The sequence below is a fragment of the Garra rufa genome, chromosome 8 (assembly GCF_049309525.1).
Source record: "Garra rufa chromosome 8, GarRuf1.0, whole genome shotgun sequence".
NCBI classification, from domain to species: Eukaryota; Metazoa; Chordata; class Actinopteri; order Cypriniformes; family Cyprinidae; genus Garra; species Garra rufa.
In genome coordinates this window covers 41,199,235-41,214,986 of record NC_133368.1, presented here as the reverse complement: position 1 = coordinate 41,214,986, position 15,752 = coordinate 41,199,235, and the positions used below count along the sequence as shown (strand labels likewise).

General features: G+C 39.3%; 1 protein-coding gene and 1 pseudogene across 2 annotated transcripts; both read left to right on the top strand.

Moving 5' to 3' along the window:
• Window positions 1-410: 410 nt before the first annotated feature.
• Window positions 411-4,870, top strand: LOC141340659 (spermine oxidase-like). 2 transcript variants are annotated; one of them, XM_073845714.1, is made up of 3 exons: window positions 411-1,777; window positions 3,610-3,793; window positions 3,941-4,870. In XM_073845714.1, exons 1-3 carry the CDS (start codon window positions 600-602, stop codon window positions 4,058-4,060), a joined length of 1,482 nt encoding a protein of 493 aa, XP_073701815.1. In that variant the 5' UTR covers window positions 411-599; the 3' UTR covers window positions 4,061-4,870. The 2 variants fall into 2 exon arrangements, with proteins under 2 accessions (XP_073701815.1, XP_073701816.1); XM_073845715.1 differs by lacking the exon at window positions 3,941-4,870 and adding an exon at window positions 2,364-2,448 and having other exon boundaries at window positions 3,610-3,747.
• Window positions 4,871-5,563: 693 nt separating this feature from the next.
• Window positions 5,564-13,351, top strand: LOC141340186 (spermine oxidase-like; annotated as a pseudogene).
• The last annotated feature ends 2,401 nt before the right edge of the window (window positions 13,352-15,752 follow it).

Below are 15,752 nucleotides of genomic sequence, written 5' to 3'. Positions count from 1 at the left end.
TTATTTTATATGAGTACATTTATTTGTTCATTTTATCAACTATTAGTTATAGTTTGGTTTGTTTGGAGTTGGTCATTTTTTTAAATGTTTTCAGCTTTAAAATGTTTTAATATATTTCTTGTCTGAACAGACCATTATTTTGAAGTTCAGCTTTGCCAAGAACATTAACGTCGCTGTCTTCACATTGACACTACTGTCGTGGAAGAAGCGTAAAAACAATAACGTATGTTCGTTCATGTAGTTTCATTTGGCAGCATAATTTTTGTCAGCATATTTTTTTCATCATATAGCCTTAAAAGTGCCAACGAGAGAACGTCATGCTGCGTAGGCTACTATAGAAGGCAAATCTATATCTGCTATTGGATGTCCTATGACCGCCTGATTGTGTAAATAATGTATGTATGGGCTACAAAGGTCAGCTTTTACAGGTTTCTAAGCACGGGTAGGCTACATAAAAGAGCCTCTTAGTGCATAGTGCACTACTCTCTTATCACCTGTGCAAGCACCTGTGCTGTTCTGTGCGAGAGTTGCTATTTGTTCTTAAAGCTACATTTATTTCCAGCTTTTCTCTTTCTAAACAGCTCAGCAAAGCAGCAAAAATGAGTTCATGTTCTGGACCAGAAGATGCTAAAGTTGTGATTATAGGTTCAGGTTTTGCAGGGTTGGCTGCTGCATCTGCATTGGTGAAAGGAGGATTTAAAAATGTCCTGGTTCTTGAGGCTAAGGACAGAGTTGGTGGTCGAGTAAACACCACTAAACCCTTCACCGAGAACATCATTGAAGTTGGAGCGAACTGGATCCACGGACAAAAAGGAAACCCCCTGTTCAAGATGGCAAAAGAGAAGAACCTGCTATCTGAGGGACCTTCTGCATCCATAAACATGTGCCTGCCCCGTTCTGTATCCTCTCGAGATTACTTTTTCAAAGAAGATGGGAAGCCAGTCCCCGAAAAGATCGTAGATCAGGTGAGTTCCCGCTTCAGCAAGCTCACCGACAAAGCTTTTGATGATAAACTTTCCCCAAAGCACAAGGATCTAACTCTGGGTGCTTATCTGGATGATGCCTTTGGTGCATCTCCTCTAGCGGCGACAGAAGACGGCCAGCAAGTTTTTGAATGGTGCAAGAGGACTGAATGCACAGATGAAGCTTGCTCTTCTCTCTATGAGGTGTCTGCATCTCAGATCAGCAATTACACTGCTTTAGAGGGAGGATTTTTTAACACTTTAGGGCCAGGTGGCTATCGAGCAATCTTAGATGTTCTCCTGAAAGATGTGCCATCAGAAGCTATTAAGTGTAGTGCACCTGTCAAGAGCATCCGATGGGACTTGGCCAAAGAAGGCCAAAGGTATCCAGTTCAGGTTGTTTGTGAAAATGGACAGAGCTTTGAGGCAGACCATGTGATCGTCACTGTATCTCTGGGGGTTCTCAAAGAACAAGCCACATCTTTATTTGAACCAGGCTTACCGCAGAATAAGCTGAACGCAATTAAGAATCTCGGCTTTGGGGTAGTAGATAAAATTTTCCTGTATTTTGAGAAGAGTTTCTGGCCAGACAACTGTGCCGGGGTTCAGATGGTGTGGAAAGAGGGGCCTGAAAATAAAGATGTTAACAAGGCTCTCTCTGAAGGAGATGCCTGGAAGAAGACGTGGTTTAAGAAGATCACCGGTTTTGATACGGTGGCCCGTCATCCCACGGCTCTGTGTGGCTGGATCACAGGTAGAGAAGCACTGTATATGGAGAAACTTCAGGACAGTGAAATTGGAGATACCTGTTTGAGGTATGGTATCATAATTTACCATGTTCAAATATTGCTGTTTAATAGACTCGCCAAATAATTTATACAATACCATTCAAAAGTTTTTGAACAGTAAGATTTTTAATGTTATTAAACAATTCTCTTCTGCTCACCAAGCCTGCATTTATTTTTATCCAAAGTACAGCAAAAACAGAAAAAAAAAAAGAAAATAAATATTTTTACTATTTAAAATGGTTTTAAAATGGGTTATGGAAATAAATACTTTTATTTAGCAAGGATGCTTTAAATTAATCAAAATTGATGATAATGAGATAATGTTACAAAAGATTTCTATTTCAGGTAAATGTTGTTTCTATTAATTAAAGAATTAAACAATGCGCAGAAGTAGCAAATCAGGATATTAAAATGATTTCTGATGGATCATGTGACTGGAGTAATGATTCTAAAAGCTTGGAAATCACAGGAATTAATCAAATTTTAAAATAGATTAAAATAGAAAACAGTTATTTTAAATAGTAAAAATATTTAAACATTGTACTGTTTTTGGTAAGCAGAAGAGACTGATTAAAACATTAAAAACTTTTCTTCAAATACTTTTGACTGGTAGGTACATAGCTGCAATCAAAAGTATATCTGAAAAGAGGACTTTGGACCACTGAGCAACAGTCCAGTTCATTTTCTCCTTAGCCCAGGTAAGATGCTTCTGACGTTGTTTCTGTTTCAGAAGTGGCTTGGTAGCGCTTTTCCTGAAGTCGTCTGAGCATGGTGACTCTTGATGTGCTAACTCCAGCTTCGTTCTACTCCTTGTGAAGCTCTCCCAAGTGTTTTAATCAGCTTTACTTAACAGTATTCTCAAGCTTGCGGTCATCCCTTTTGCTTGTGCACCTTTGCCTACCCAATTTCTTCCTTCCAATCAACATTGCTTTTAATATGCTTTGATACAGCACTCTGTAAACAGCCACCCCATTCAGTAAAGACCTTCTGTGACTTACTCTCTTTGTGGAGGGTGTCAGTGATTGTCCCCTGGACCATTGCCAAGTCAGCAGTCTTCCCCATTAGTGTGGTTTCAAAGAACAAGTGATACCTGGAATTTATACTTTAGGAATGGTCATTTAATGAAACTCAAATGTAAATATTCTAATATTTTGAGATACTGGATTTTTGACTTTCATGAGCTGTACGCTCCAATTATCAAAATAAAACAAAAAAAACTTCAGAAATTTTTACTTTACAAGTAATGAATCTAGATTCTAGAATATATGAAAGTTTAATTTTTTAAATAAGTTACAATAAAAAATTTAACTTTTTCATGATATTGCAATTTTTTGAGATGCACCTGTATATACATTGTGAGGTGTGTTCAGCAGTAATTAATAAGTGCTACTGTGTGAAATGGGTGATATGTCAGACTTCCAAAAAATGGCAAATCATGGGAGCCTGTTAAGCAGGAGCATCTGTAACTTTAGCCCAATTTGCCCAATTGTTTGGTGTTAAGAACGAGTCTTTACATTTATGACCACATATAAAAAGAATGATTTCATCAGTGAAAAAAAGTGGGTGAAAACCAAACACACATTAATAGGGAGTGTCAGTCTCTAGGAAGGACTGAGTCCAAATAACAGAACTACTGATGCAAAGTGATAAATTTTCACCTCGAAGAACCTGTTTTCATAAAATCCAACGTCTCTGCAGAATATTGGGCAATGATCTGATTGTTCTGAGACTATTCAAATGTTGCATGAATCTATTTTAAGAAGTTTAGAAGCTATATAATTTCATATAAAATATATGGTTATCTGTAAATAATAGTAATAATCTCAAAATGCTGACAAACTCTGTTCTTGCCATTGAAGGTTGCTCAGGTCTTTCACAGGCTGGTCAGTGCCGGCGGTCTCAAAGATGCTGATCTCCAGATGGGGTTCTGATTCTCACGTCCGTGGCTCCTACACGTTTGTTCCTGATGGTGTTGATGGAGTGGCGGCACACAAGGCATTAGCGTCACCTCTTCCACCTAAAGATAAATCCAGAGGAAAGAGGGTAACCTCTTAATAACTTATACAAGTGTTTGATTGTTTACATTAATCTTTATATACACTGCTGTTCAAAAGTTTGGGATCAGTGAGATTTTTAATGTTTTTTAAAGATGAAATTAATAACAAAATGGTTTTCTCTTTGTTTTTGAAGCAACTCCAGGTGTTGTTTGCTGGTGAAGCTACGCATGTGAACTTCTACACCACGACCCATGGAGCGTATCTCACAGGGATCAGAGAAGCAGAAAGACTCATAAACTATTACACCAATTAAGCACATACAGTCCCAAAGAGAGGAAAATATATTATTTGGTTTCGTAAAGATAACATTTTATAGACTTCCTCTCACACCCTACAAACTTAAACAAGTTTGGTATTTAAACCACCCATAGGTAGTTTACAGCTCCTTGAGTGTTTACATTCAGCTGGTCACACCATGCATATCTCTGTCCTGTTAATTGTTAAACATCTCCATGTAGTACGTGTAGTACAGATGGAGAAATATTATTTTCTAATCACCAAGCTATGTCATATACTATTTTCTAAAAATAGAAGATGATTGCATTTACTGAAGTAGATTAATTAAATAAAGTAAATGTGTGTGGTTCTTAATCTGCAGTATGCATACAATGCTCTCAGGGATCATTTAGCATGATTTATGACAATTTAATACTGATCAACATAAAATGTAAACTGCTTTTGATTTTGTTTCGAAATTGTTTGCTATGACACAGTGCCTTAAATTACATTTTTTCCAAAAAACATTAGGATATTAAAAAGATCATGTTTCATGAGGATATTTTGTAAATTTCCTACCATAAATATATCAAGACTTAATTTTTGATTAGTAATATGCATTGCTAAGAACTTGGACAACTTTAATATTGTTATTTTTTTGCACCCTCAGATTCCAGATTTTCAAATAGTTGTATCTCAGCCAAATACTGTTTTAACAAATCATACATCAATGGAAACAGTTGTGTTTTCGATTTCTTTTTTTAACTGTGATGATTTTTCAGGATTCTTTGATGAATGAAACGTCAAAAAGAAAATTGTTTATTAAAAATAGAAATATTTTCAAAAGTTTGTGGTCAGTAAATGTTTATTCTTTTTTCTTCTTTTATCTTTTATTCAGCAAGTATGTGTTAAATTGGTAAGAAGTGATAGTAAAGACTTACACTGTTAGAAAAGATTTATATTTTGAATAAATTCTGTTCTTTTGAACTTTTTATTGATTAAAGAATTTGGAAAAAAGTATAACAGGTTCCAAGAAAATATTAAGCAGCTGGTTTCCAACATTGATAATAATTTGGCAAATCAGAATGATTTCTGAAGGATTATGTGACACTGAAGACTGGAGGAATGATGCTGAAAATTCAGCTTTGCATCACAGAAATAAATTATATTTTAAAGTACATTTTAAATTGCAATAATATTTCACAATATTACATTTTTTTCTGTATTTTTGATCATATAAATCCAGCCATGATGAGCATAGGAGACTTCTTTAAAAAAGCCACATTGTTTTTCAAGATCATGTTCCATGAGGATATTTTGTAAATTCCAACTATAAATATATCAAAACTTGATTAGTAACACAGTAACCACCCTACAATGATAAAATCCACCCAGTAGTATTTTTTTTAATCTTTAAAAGTAATATCCCATTTTTAAAATCAGGTCATTCTCAGCTTCTTGTCGGTGTGAGGAGGCTTTGGTAGCATAACATTTTTTCATCATGCAGTTAATGAGAGAACACCATGCTGCATAGGCTAGAATGCAAATCTTCATCTGCCATTGGATGTCCTATAACCTGATTATGTAAATAATGATAAGTATGGGCTACAAAGGTTTTACAGGTTTAACAGGTTTCTAAGCACGGGTAGGCTACATAAAAGAGCCTCTTAGTGCATAGTGCACTACTCTCTTATCACCTGTGCACGCACCTGTGCTGTTCTGTGTGAGAGTTGCTATTGGTTCTTAAAGCTACATTTATACACTATTTCCAGCTTTTCTCTTTCTAAACAGCTCAACAAAGCAGCAAAAATGAGTGCATGTTCTGGACGAGACGGTGCTAAAGTTGTGATTATAGGTTCAGGTTTTGCAGGGTTGGCTGCTGCATCTACATTAGTGAAGGGAGGATTTAAAAATGTCCTGGTTCTTGAGGCGAAGGACAGAATTGGTGGTCGAGTGAACACCACTAAACCCTTCACCAAGAATATCATCGAAGTTGGAGCGAACTGGATCCACGGACAAATAGGAAACCCCCTGTTCAAGATAGCGAAAGAGAAGAACCTGCTATCTGAGGGAATGCCCAGTTCTGTATCCACTAGAGATTACTTTTTCAAAGAAGATGGGAAGCCAATCCCCGAAAAGATCGTAGATCAGGTGAATTTGCTCTTTAGCAACCTCACCGAAAAAGCTTATGATGATAAACTTCCCCCAAAGTACCAGGATCTAACTCTAGGTGCTTATCTAGATGATGCCTTTGGTACATCTCCTCTAGCAGTGACAGAAGATGGTCGGCAAGTTTTTGAATGGTGCAAGAGGAACGAATGCACAGATGAAGCTTGCTCTAGCCTGTACGAGGTGTCTGCATCTCAGATCAGCAATTACACTACTTTAGAGGGGGATTTTTTTACCACTTTGGGGCCAGGTGGCTATCGAGCAATCTTAGATGTTCTCCTGAAAGATGTGCCATCAGGAGCTATCAAGTATAGTTCACCTGTCAAGAGCATCCGATGGGACTTGGCCAAAGGTTGTCAAGACCAAAGGTATCCTGTCCAGGTCGTTTGTGAAAATGGACAGAGCTTTGAGGCAGACCATGTGATCGTCACTGTATCTCTGGGGGTTCTCAAAGAAAAAGCCACAACCTTGTTCGCACCAGGCTTACCGGTAAATAAGCTGAACGCAATTAAGAATCTCGGCTTTGGGATATAGTAGATAAAATTTTCCTGTATTTTGAGAAGAGTTTCTGGCCAACCGACTGTGCCGGGGTTCAGATGTTGTGGAAAGAGGGGCCTGAAAATAAAGATGTTTACGAGGCTCTCTCTGAAGGAGATGCCTGGAAGAAGACGTGGTTTAAGAAGATCACCGGTTTTGATACAGTGGCCCGTCATCCCACGGCTCTGTGTGGCTGGATCACAGGTAGAGAAGCACTGTATATGGAGAAACTTCAGGACAGTGAAATCCGAGATACCTGTTTGAGGTATGGTATCATAAATTATATGATATATAATAATTTTACCATGGTCAAATATTGCTGTTTAATAGACTCGCCAAATAATCTATACACTGCCATTCAAAAGTTAAGATTTTTAATGTTTTTTAAAGAATTCTCTTCTGCTCACCAAGCCTGCATTTATTTTTATCCAAAGTACAACAAAACAGTAAAAATGTGAAATATTTTTACTATTAAAAATGGCTTGAATATATAAAAAAGTGTAATTAGTGTAATAAAGTGTAATTTATTCCTGTGATCTAAGCTACATTTTCAGCATCATTACTCCAGTCTTCAGTGTCACATGATCCTTCAGAAATCATTCTAATATGCTGATTTGCTGCTCACAAAACTTTTATTACTATTCTAAATATTCAAAACAGTTGAGTACATTTTTTCAAGACTCTTTGATGTATAGAAAGACTCAACGATCAGCATTTATCTGAAATGAAAAAGCTTTTGTAACATTATACACTATACCATTCAAAAGCTTAGAGTCAGTATGTTTTTGGTGGGTGGAAAAGAAATGATAGAAATTAATACTTTTATCTAGCAAGGATGCTTTAAATTGACCAAAAGTAATGATGAAGACATTTATAATGTTACAACAGATTTCTATTTCAGAGAAATGCTGTTCTTCTGAACTTTCTATTTATCAAAGAAACCTGAAAAAATTCAACAATGCTCAAAAAACAGCAGCAAATCTGGTAGCGTATAAAGCATTCTACTTTAGTGAACAAAATAAATGTTATGAAAACTATTTAACCAAGGTATCAGTAAACTATTATAGAATGGTGTTTACATTATTTTGACAAAGCCCTGTATATATATAATAATGTGAACACCCATCATCCCACCCATTATTTAGGGGTTAATATAGATTGAGTAGGCTATAGTGTAAAAACATACATTGCAATTATCTGGTATTATTTCATTGTCTATATCCTATAGTATATACATTATAATGTAAGGTGTGTTCAGCAATAAATAATAAGTGCTGAGTGACCACATAAATAAAAAATGACATGATTTCATCAGCGAAGATCAATTGTGGGTGAAAACCAAACATACATAGGGAGTGTCAGTCTCTAGGAAGGATTGAGTCCAAATAACAGAAGATCTATGTTACATGTGTAACCCCCATTTCTTGAAGGCGGTGGCGTGCATACACTCACTCAGGTTTCTGCTGAGGAGCTGAGCCTTGGCCCGGCAGCCAGCGTAGTTCAGGATTGTGGCATGATGACGCAATGTTATGTAACCTAGACATTCCCCCTCAGTCGTTCACTCCGACGTTATGCTGAACTGTGTTATGTAATTGAGGCACAAATGCTGACAGGCAAGCGTGTCAGAACTAATGGACTCAATACGTAACCTGCCCAATGCCCTGTAAGCCTGATACATGGGCCCACCAGGGGTGCCAGACGTACTAAAGCAACTGTTGGGGGGCAGAGACAATGACAAGATTCTAGTCATGTGGATATGCAGGAGAATATAAAGGTCTAGTAAGACAATGAAGGGGAAACACGGTAATTACTGTGGAACACTGAGACATAATGGCACAACCGGAGGGGGCGAAGGAGACCCCATACCGAAGCACAGTCGCGGACTGCTCCATCCTAGTCCGGGCTGTGGGGCATGGAGGACCCAGAGTTCACACCAGGGGAACAACAGGGGGTTTAGCACACGGATCTGTAAGGAATGGCGCAGCAAGCCGACACTGAGCCAGCCTCCCACAAATTACCTAGATGTTACCTTAGCACATGGGAGGACTCAGGCTCAACGTGGAGATTATAGAATCTTGCGAATGTATTGGGTGTCGCCCAGCCCGCAGCTCTACATGTGTCTGCTAGAGAGGTGCCGTGCATCAGCACATAGGAGGAGGCAACACTCCGGGTGGAGTGAGCTCGAACTCCTAGGGGGTACAGCTCAACTTGGGACTTGTACACCAAGATGATGGTATCAACGACCCAATGGGCCAACCTCTGTTTGGAGACAGCATTCCCCTTCTGCTGTCTCCCAAAGCAGACAAAGAGTTGCTTGGAGTGTCTGAAGCTCCGGGTACGGTCCACGTAAACACGCAAGGCATGAAAGGGACACAGCAGCACTACAGCACTGGGGGCAGAGATTGCAGGTTCACCATCTGGTCCCAGAAGGGAGTAGTGGGAACCTTGGGTACATATCCAGGCCTGGATCTCAAGGTCACGTGAGAGTCAGCCAGGCCAAATTCAAGACACATCTCGTTGACTGAGAGTGCTTGAAGGTCCCCCGCCAGAGGTCTTAAGGGACAGGTATTTCAGCTCGACTGAACCAAGCACCTAGAGGGACCACAGAGAGATCCCAAGAGGGAATGAGGTGCGGACTAGGAGGGTTTATCCTTCTCGCACCTCTCAGGAACATGGTGATCAGGTTATGCTTCCCTAGGGATTGACTGTCCACTGCATTGTGATATGCAGCATTAGCTGCTACATACATTTTCAAAGTGGAGAGGGACAGCCTCCACTCCAGCTTTTCCTGCAGGAAGGAAAGCCCCACACCAACCGAGCCTCTCTGTGGGTCCTCTCGGTTAGAGGAACACCAGTCAATGAACAGACCCCACCTCAGAGCATAGGCCTGCCCCATAGAGGGGGCTCTAACCTGAGTGACAGTGTCTACCACGGCCTGGGGAAGGCCAGTGAGGTCTACCGGGTGCCAAATAGTGCCCATTCCCTGAGAAAGAAGGTCCTTTCAGGGAGGGGCTGTCGCGAGGAGCATAAGGTCAGCAAACCAGGTTCGGGTGGGCCAGTAAGGCGCAACAAACAGAACCTGCTCCTTGTCCTCCCTGATCTTGCACAGTGTCTGTGCAAGGAGGCTCACTGGGGGAAAAGCTTACTTGAGGAGACCCCAGTGCCAGCTGTGTGCCAGCACGTCTCTGCAGAGGGGAGCCTCGGTCAGAGAGTAGAAGTGGGAGGATTCCAGGGAGGCAACCGATCTATTTGAGCTTCCCTGAATCAACTCCAGATGAGCTGGCCACCTAGGGATGGAGTCGCCATTCTCCAGGAAAGGTGAGCTGTCATGAGAGCGCGTCGGCTGCAAAGTGAACAGCGTGCAGGGACTTGAGCCGCGTCTGACTCTAGAGGAGGAGATACCTGGCGAGTTGCAACATATGATGGGAGTGTAAAGCACCCTGACGGCTGATGTATGCTACGGTCATTGTATTGTCCATGCGGACTAGCACGTGTTTGGCCCGCAGCATCGGAAGAAACCGGCGCAGAGCAAGGAATACTGCTAGCAACTCGAGGCAATTGATATGCCACTGCAGTCAAGGTCCCGTCCAGGAGCCCAAGGCTGCTTGCCCATTGCATACGGCACCCCAGCTGGTCATGAAGGCATCTGTGTTGACCACTGCATGCTTCGACACCTGTCCTAAGGGTACTTCAGCCTTGAGAGTGGCTATTATAAGCCAGTCGTCGAGATAGTTGAGGATGCGGATGCCCTGCTCCCAAAGTGGGACTAAAGCACCCTCCGCGAGTTTGGTAAAGACACGGGGAGACAGGGACAGGCCAAATACTGATTGTACTGATAAGCCTGACCCTCGAAAGCAAACTGAAGAAATGGTCTGTGTCAAGGTAAAATCGAGACATTAAAGGTCCTTCAGGTCGATGGCTGCAAACCCATCCTGGTGGTGTACGCATGAAAGGATGCGTTTTGCCAATTCAGAGCTCGTAGGTCCAGGATAGGTCCCACCGCTCTTCTTGGGTACGATGATAGGCACTGTAAAATTTCATCTCGGCTTGAAGGACCGACTCGATTGCGTCCTTCGCCAGGAGCCTTTACGGCGCACCGAACTGGGCTGGGTACCGGACGAGGGCAGCCTTCTCACGAAAGAGAGGCAAGATCTTAACGCAGCCATGGTCATGCATTCACAATGAACGCACGAACCATCCACAAAAGCCGCCCCGGCATGCTCTAGGCCCAGGCACGTGAGGAAGCAATCATGTCTGTCTATGAAAGTCAGGAAACTACTGCATCCAGAGGTTAGAAATTTGCTCTTTTAGTTTGCTGGATTGCCCAGGGAAGGACCGCGGCAGGAAAGTGCACTCGGGCATCTTTGCTGGAGTGCAAGGACCGGCTTTGAGGAGGAGCTGGCTTCTTCTTCGTCTTCTTCTCTTTCTTCTTCAGGCGATGGCCATCTTATACAGGGGAGTGGCTAGGCATGCAAATTCCACTCGCCAATGTTCATTTGCCTTTTCTCTTTAGCTCAGAGGTGATTGGTCTCCCAAGTACGATCCTAATACGTCACTCAATGTAACATCGGTGTGAATGACTGAGAGTGAACTACTGATACAAAGTGATAATAAATTTTCACCTCGAAGAACCTGTTTCCATAAAATCCAACATCTCTGCAGCATTTGGGCAATGATCTGATTGTTCTGACATTCTACTGTAGACTATTCAAATGTTGTATGAATCTATTCTAAGAAGGTTGGAAGCTATAAAATTTCATATAAAATATATGGTTATCTGTAAATTATAATAATCATCTCAAAATGCTGACAAACTCTGTTCTTGCCTTTGAAGGTTGCTCAGGTCTTTCACAGGCTGGTCAGTGCCGGCGGTCTCAAAGATGCTGATCTCCAGATGGGGTTCTGATTCTCACATCTGTGGCTCCTACACGTTTGTTCCTGATGGTGTTGATGGAGTGGCAGCACAAAAGGCATTAGTGTCACCTCTTCCACCTAAAGATGCATCCAGTGGAAAGAGGGTAACCTCTTAATAACTTGTATAAGTGTTTGTTTGTTATAATTATTTGTAATTTTGAATGTTTTTAAAGTATTTTCTGCAATTTAAAATAGTGGCTTTCTGTTTAAAAATACTTTAAAATATAATTTATTCTTGTGATGCAAAGCTGAATTTTCAGCATCATTACTTGACTTCTGTATCACATGATCCTTCAGAAATTATTCTGATATGCTGATTTATTATCAATGTTGGAAACAGCTGTGGTGCTTTACATTTTTTAGGATTCTATGATGAACAAAACATTAAAAAGAACAGCATTCATTTAAAAACAGAAATCTTGTTGTCAAAGTTTGGGGTCAGTGAATTTTTTCTTTCTTTTTTTTCTTTGAAAGAAATGAATACTTTTATTCAGCAAGGATGTGTTAAAATGATACAAAGTGATTGTAAAGACTTATATTGTTACAAAAGATTTCTATTTTGAACAAATGCGGTTCTTCTTAACTTTTTATTTTTCAAAGAATTCTTTTTATTTATCAAAGAATTCCAATAAATATGAAGCATCACAAATTTGTCCAACATTGATAATAAATCAGCATATAAGAATGATTTCTGAAGGATCATGTGACATGGAAGACTAGAGTAATGACTGATGAAAATTCAGATTTGCATCACAGAAATAAATTATATTTTAAAGTATATTAAAATAGAAAACTGGTATTTTAAATTGCAATAATATTTCACAATATTACTTTTCTGTATTTTGATCAAAAAATGCAGCCGTGATGAGATTAAAAATCTTACTGATCCCAAACTTTTGAACAGCAATGTATGTATTCTATTTAACTTTATTTTTTTAAGTTTTAGTAATTGTAATGCTTAAACTGATTTTATAGCAGTTATCTGCCAAGGTGACATTTTTAATTTTCATTTACATTTTTTTATATATTTTATTACATTTTTATTTTATTTCAGCTTTATTTCAAATAATGAAATATATTTTTATTATTTCAGTTTTAACAATAACTGATGTTTTGATGTAAATTGCAATAGTGAAAAAGACACAGCAAATTGCATTTTACAAAATCAAGCAGAGATAAAGTTAATAACAAAATGGTTTTCTTTTTGATTTGAAGCAACTCCAGGTGTTGTTTGCTGGTGAAGCTACGCATGCGAACTTCTACACCACGACCCATGGAGCGTATCTCACAGGGATCAGAGAAGCCGAACGACTCAAAAGCTATTACACTGCATAAGCAGATACAGTCCCAAAGAGAGAAAAATATATACTTTGGTTTCATAAAGACAACATTTTAAGAATATATAACATTTTATAGACTTCCTCTCACACCCTACAAACTTAAACGAATTTGGTATTTAAACCACCCATAGGTAGTTTACAGCTCCTTGAGTGTTTACATTCAGCTGGTCACACCATGCATATCTCTGTCCTGTTAATTGTTAAACATCTCCATGTAGTACGTGTAGTACAGATGAAGAAATATTCTTTTCTAATCACCAAGCTATGTCATATACTATTTTCTAAAAATGGAAGATGATTGCATTTACTGAAGTAGATTAATTAAATAAAGTAAATGGGTGTGGTTCTTAATCTGCAGTATGCATGCAATGCTCTCTGGGAACATTTAGCATGATTTATGACAACTTAATACTGATCAACATAAAATGTAAAGCGCTTTTGACTTTGTTTTGCAATTGTTTGCTATGACACGGTGACTTGATTTAAATGAATTGTTAATCTGGGAACCTCTATATTTGATTATTTAAATGAATAAACTACTGGCAATTAAACATTTGGACATTCTTTCTTATTCCTTATTATAACCAGTCTTAAGTAGCACGGGTATATTTGTAGCAAGAGACAAAAATACATTGTATGGGTCAAAATTGTCGATTTTGACAAAAAGCATTAGGATATTAAAAAGATCATGAGGATATTTAGTAAATTTCCTACCATAAATATATCAAGACTTATTTTTTGATTAGTAATATGCATTGCTAAGAACTTTAAAGGACAACTTTGTAACGGTGGCTGCCCCCAAATCAAATTTGACTAAATAAATTTAATTTTTAATTGTTCGGGCGCCAGACAAGTAAAACTTGTCAAGTAAAAAAAATTACATATAATGAAGTTCAATTTCCCCGAAGATAACTCAAACCACGGTTACACAAAAAAAATGAAAATAAATTCCTTCAAATACCCACATTAATATAGAACAGTGCTTAAATGACACATTCAGAGATTAAAGGGTTTGGTCAAAAAAAATATATATATATTTTAGGAAATCATTTTTCAAACACACACAAAAAAGAATTTTACAAAGTTAAATTTTCACAGAGTTTGTATTTCTTTTTTCCTTTTCTTCACATGAAAAATAAAAAAACTAAAGTAAACAGACAGCAAGTAGATTGCCGTTCAATTTCAGTTCAAGATTTCACACACAATCAACAACAAAACCATGAGAGTCCTTGATTCACTGTAATGTCTTAAAGTTCGTTCTTTTCTTTTTTTTTCAAACTCAGTTTTTAGTGTTCAGTTTTCAACAAAAAGAAACATGTAAAAAACAACCACAAAGAAAAATAAATAATCCAAACGAGTGTTTGTGTATGGGTGTGTGCGTGTGCAATGAGCGTGTATGTGTGTGTGTGGTGGGGGCTGCGTGAAGCAGTCTGTGTAGCGGCCGCAAATCCCGGGCCGGAGAAAGAGTTTGGAGACTTAACGTGAGGTTAAAAGATGATGGACATCATCACTAGTACCTGAGGCAGGCGAGCAAACCAGGCTGGATTATGTTGCACCAGGCAGGCGAACGAACCATGCAGACGCAGTAGAGCAATTTCTCCGTCACTTTGGCGATCGCACCCAGTCAGCGCATGCACAGAGATTCCAGCAAAGAATAGTAGCCTACGACCTTCAGCTTCAGGTAGCGTGTGTCCCACTCCAATAACAACCTACACGTGTTTTGTTTTTACTCGCTCCCTCACTTCCGTTTCTAGCGCTCTTTTATATTCAATTTCCTCATTGGTTTGTTTCCGCCCATTAGAAAAAATGAAAAGCTGAAATGGACCTCTTCCATTTCGCTACACTCTCCCTCCCTGGAGAAAACAACCTATGGTTGTGGAAATGTGAATCATAATTAAAATCCCATGAATTCCTCTTCATCAGAAGATTCATTGAATATTTGGCAGAGCCTTTTCTTCTCCTGGCATTCTAGCTCTTCAGCCGTGGGAAAGCATGGTTTCAGGTTGCACACATGTACTATGCGAACATCTTCGCCAGTGGTCTCTAGCGCTATTCGATAGTTCAATGGACCCACCTGTTTTATGACACGGTAAGGGCCTTTCCATTTTTGAGCCAATTTTGCAGTGAAGTGATGTTGTGCACTAGACTGGGGAAAGGTTCTCATCCACACACGATCCTTTTCCTTGTATGTGACATCTCGTCTTCTTTTATTATAATTCCGAAGCTGTCTCTTTTGTGCTTTTTTACAGCATTCCATGGCTTTGGTCTGAAGCTCAGTTAGGTGATGGACTGTATCGTAAGATGTGCAGACTGGAGTTAGATTCTTGCCATGTAACACCTTGTCCATGGGACTTTGCAGTTTCCTCCCTAAATGAAGCTCTGCAGGGGTCATCCCAATCGTTTCCTGGACAGCTGAATTAATAGCGAAACGGAGTTCCGGTAAGTATTGGTCCCATTTTTTATGATTGTTGTCCACATAGGCAGAAATCATGCATTTGAGCGTACGATTAACCCTCTCTGTCATATTTGTTTGTGGATGGTATGATGTTGTCAATTTAGGTTTGATACTCCACTTTTGACAGAGTTCTCTGAACAGTGATGACACAAATTGTGTACCTCTATCCGACAGAATGAAGTCTGGCACTCCCCAACGGGTTAGAATTTCCTTCCGAAGAAGTAATGCAACCGTCTCAGCTTTAGCGTTGCGCATGGGGAAAAATTCCACCCACCGGGAGTAGTAATCTACAAAGACTAAGAGGTACTCATTTT

Bases quoted from the DNA above. Each gene is read 5' to 3' on its own strand.
- LOC141340659 (XM_073845714.1), top strand. From the start codon at position 600: ATGAGTTCATGTTCTGGACCAGAAGATGCTAAAGTTGTGATTATAGGT. The intron at 1,778-3,609 runs GTATGGTATCAT...TTGCCATTGAAG, and splicing joins ATTGGAGATACCTGTTTGAG to GTTGCTCAGGTCTTTCACAG. The intron at 3,794-3,940 runs GTAACCTCTTAA...TTGTTTTTGAAG, and splicing joins ATAAATCCAGAGGAAAGAGG to CAACTCCAGGTGTTGTTTGC.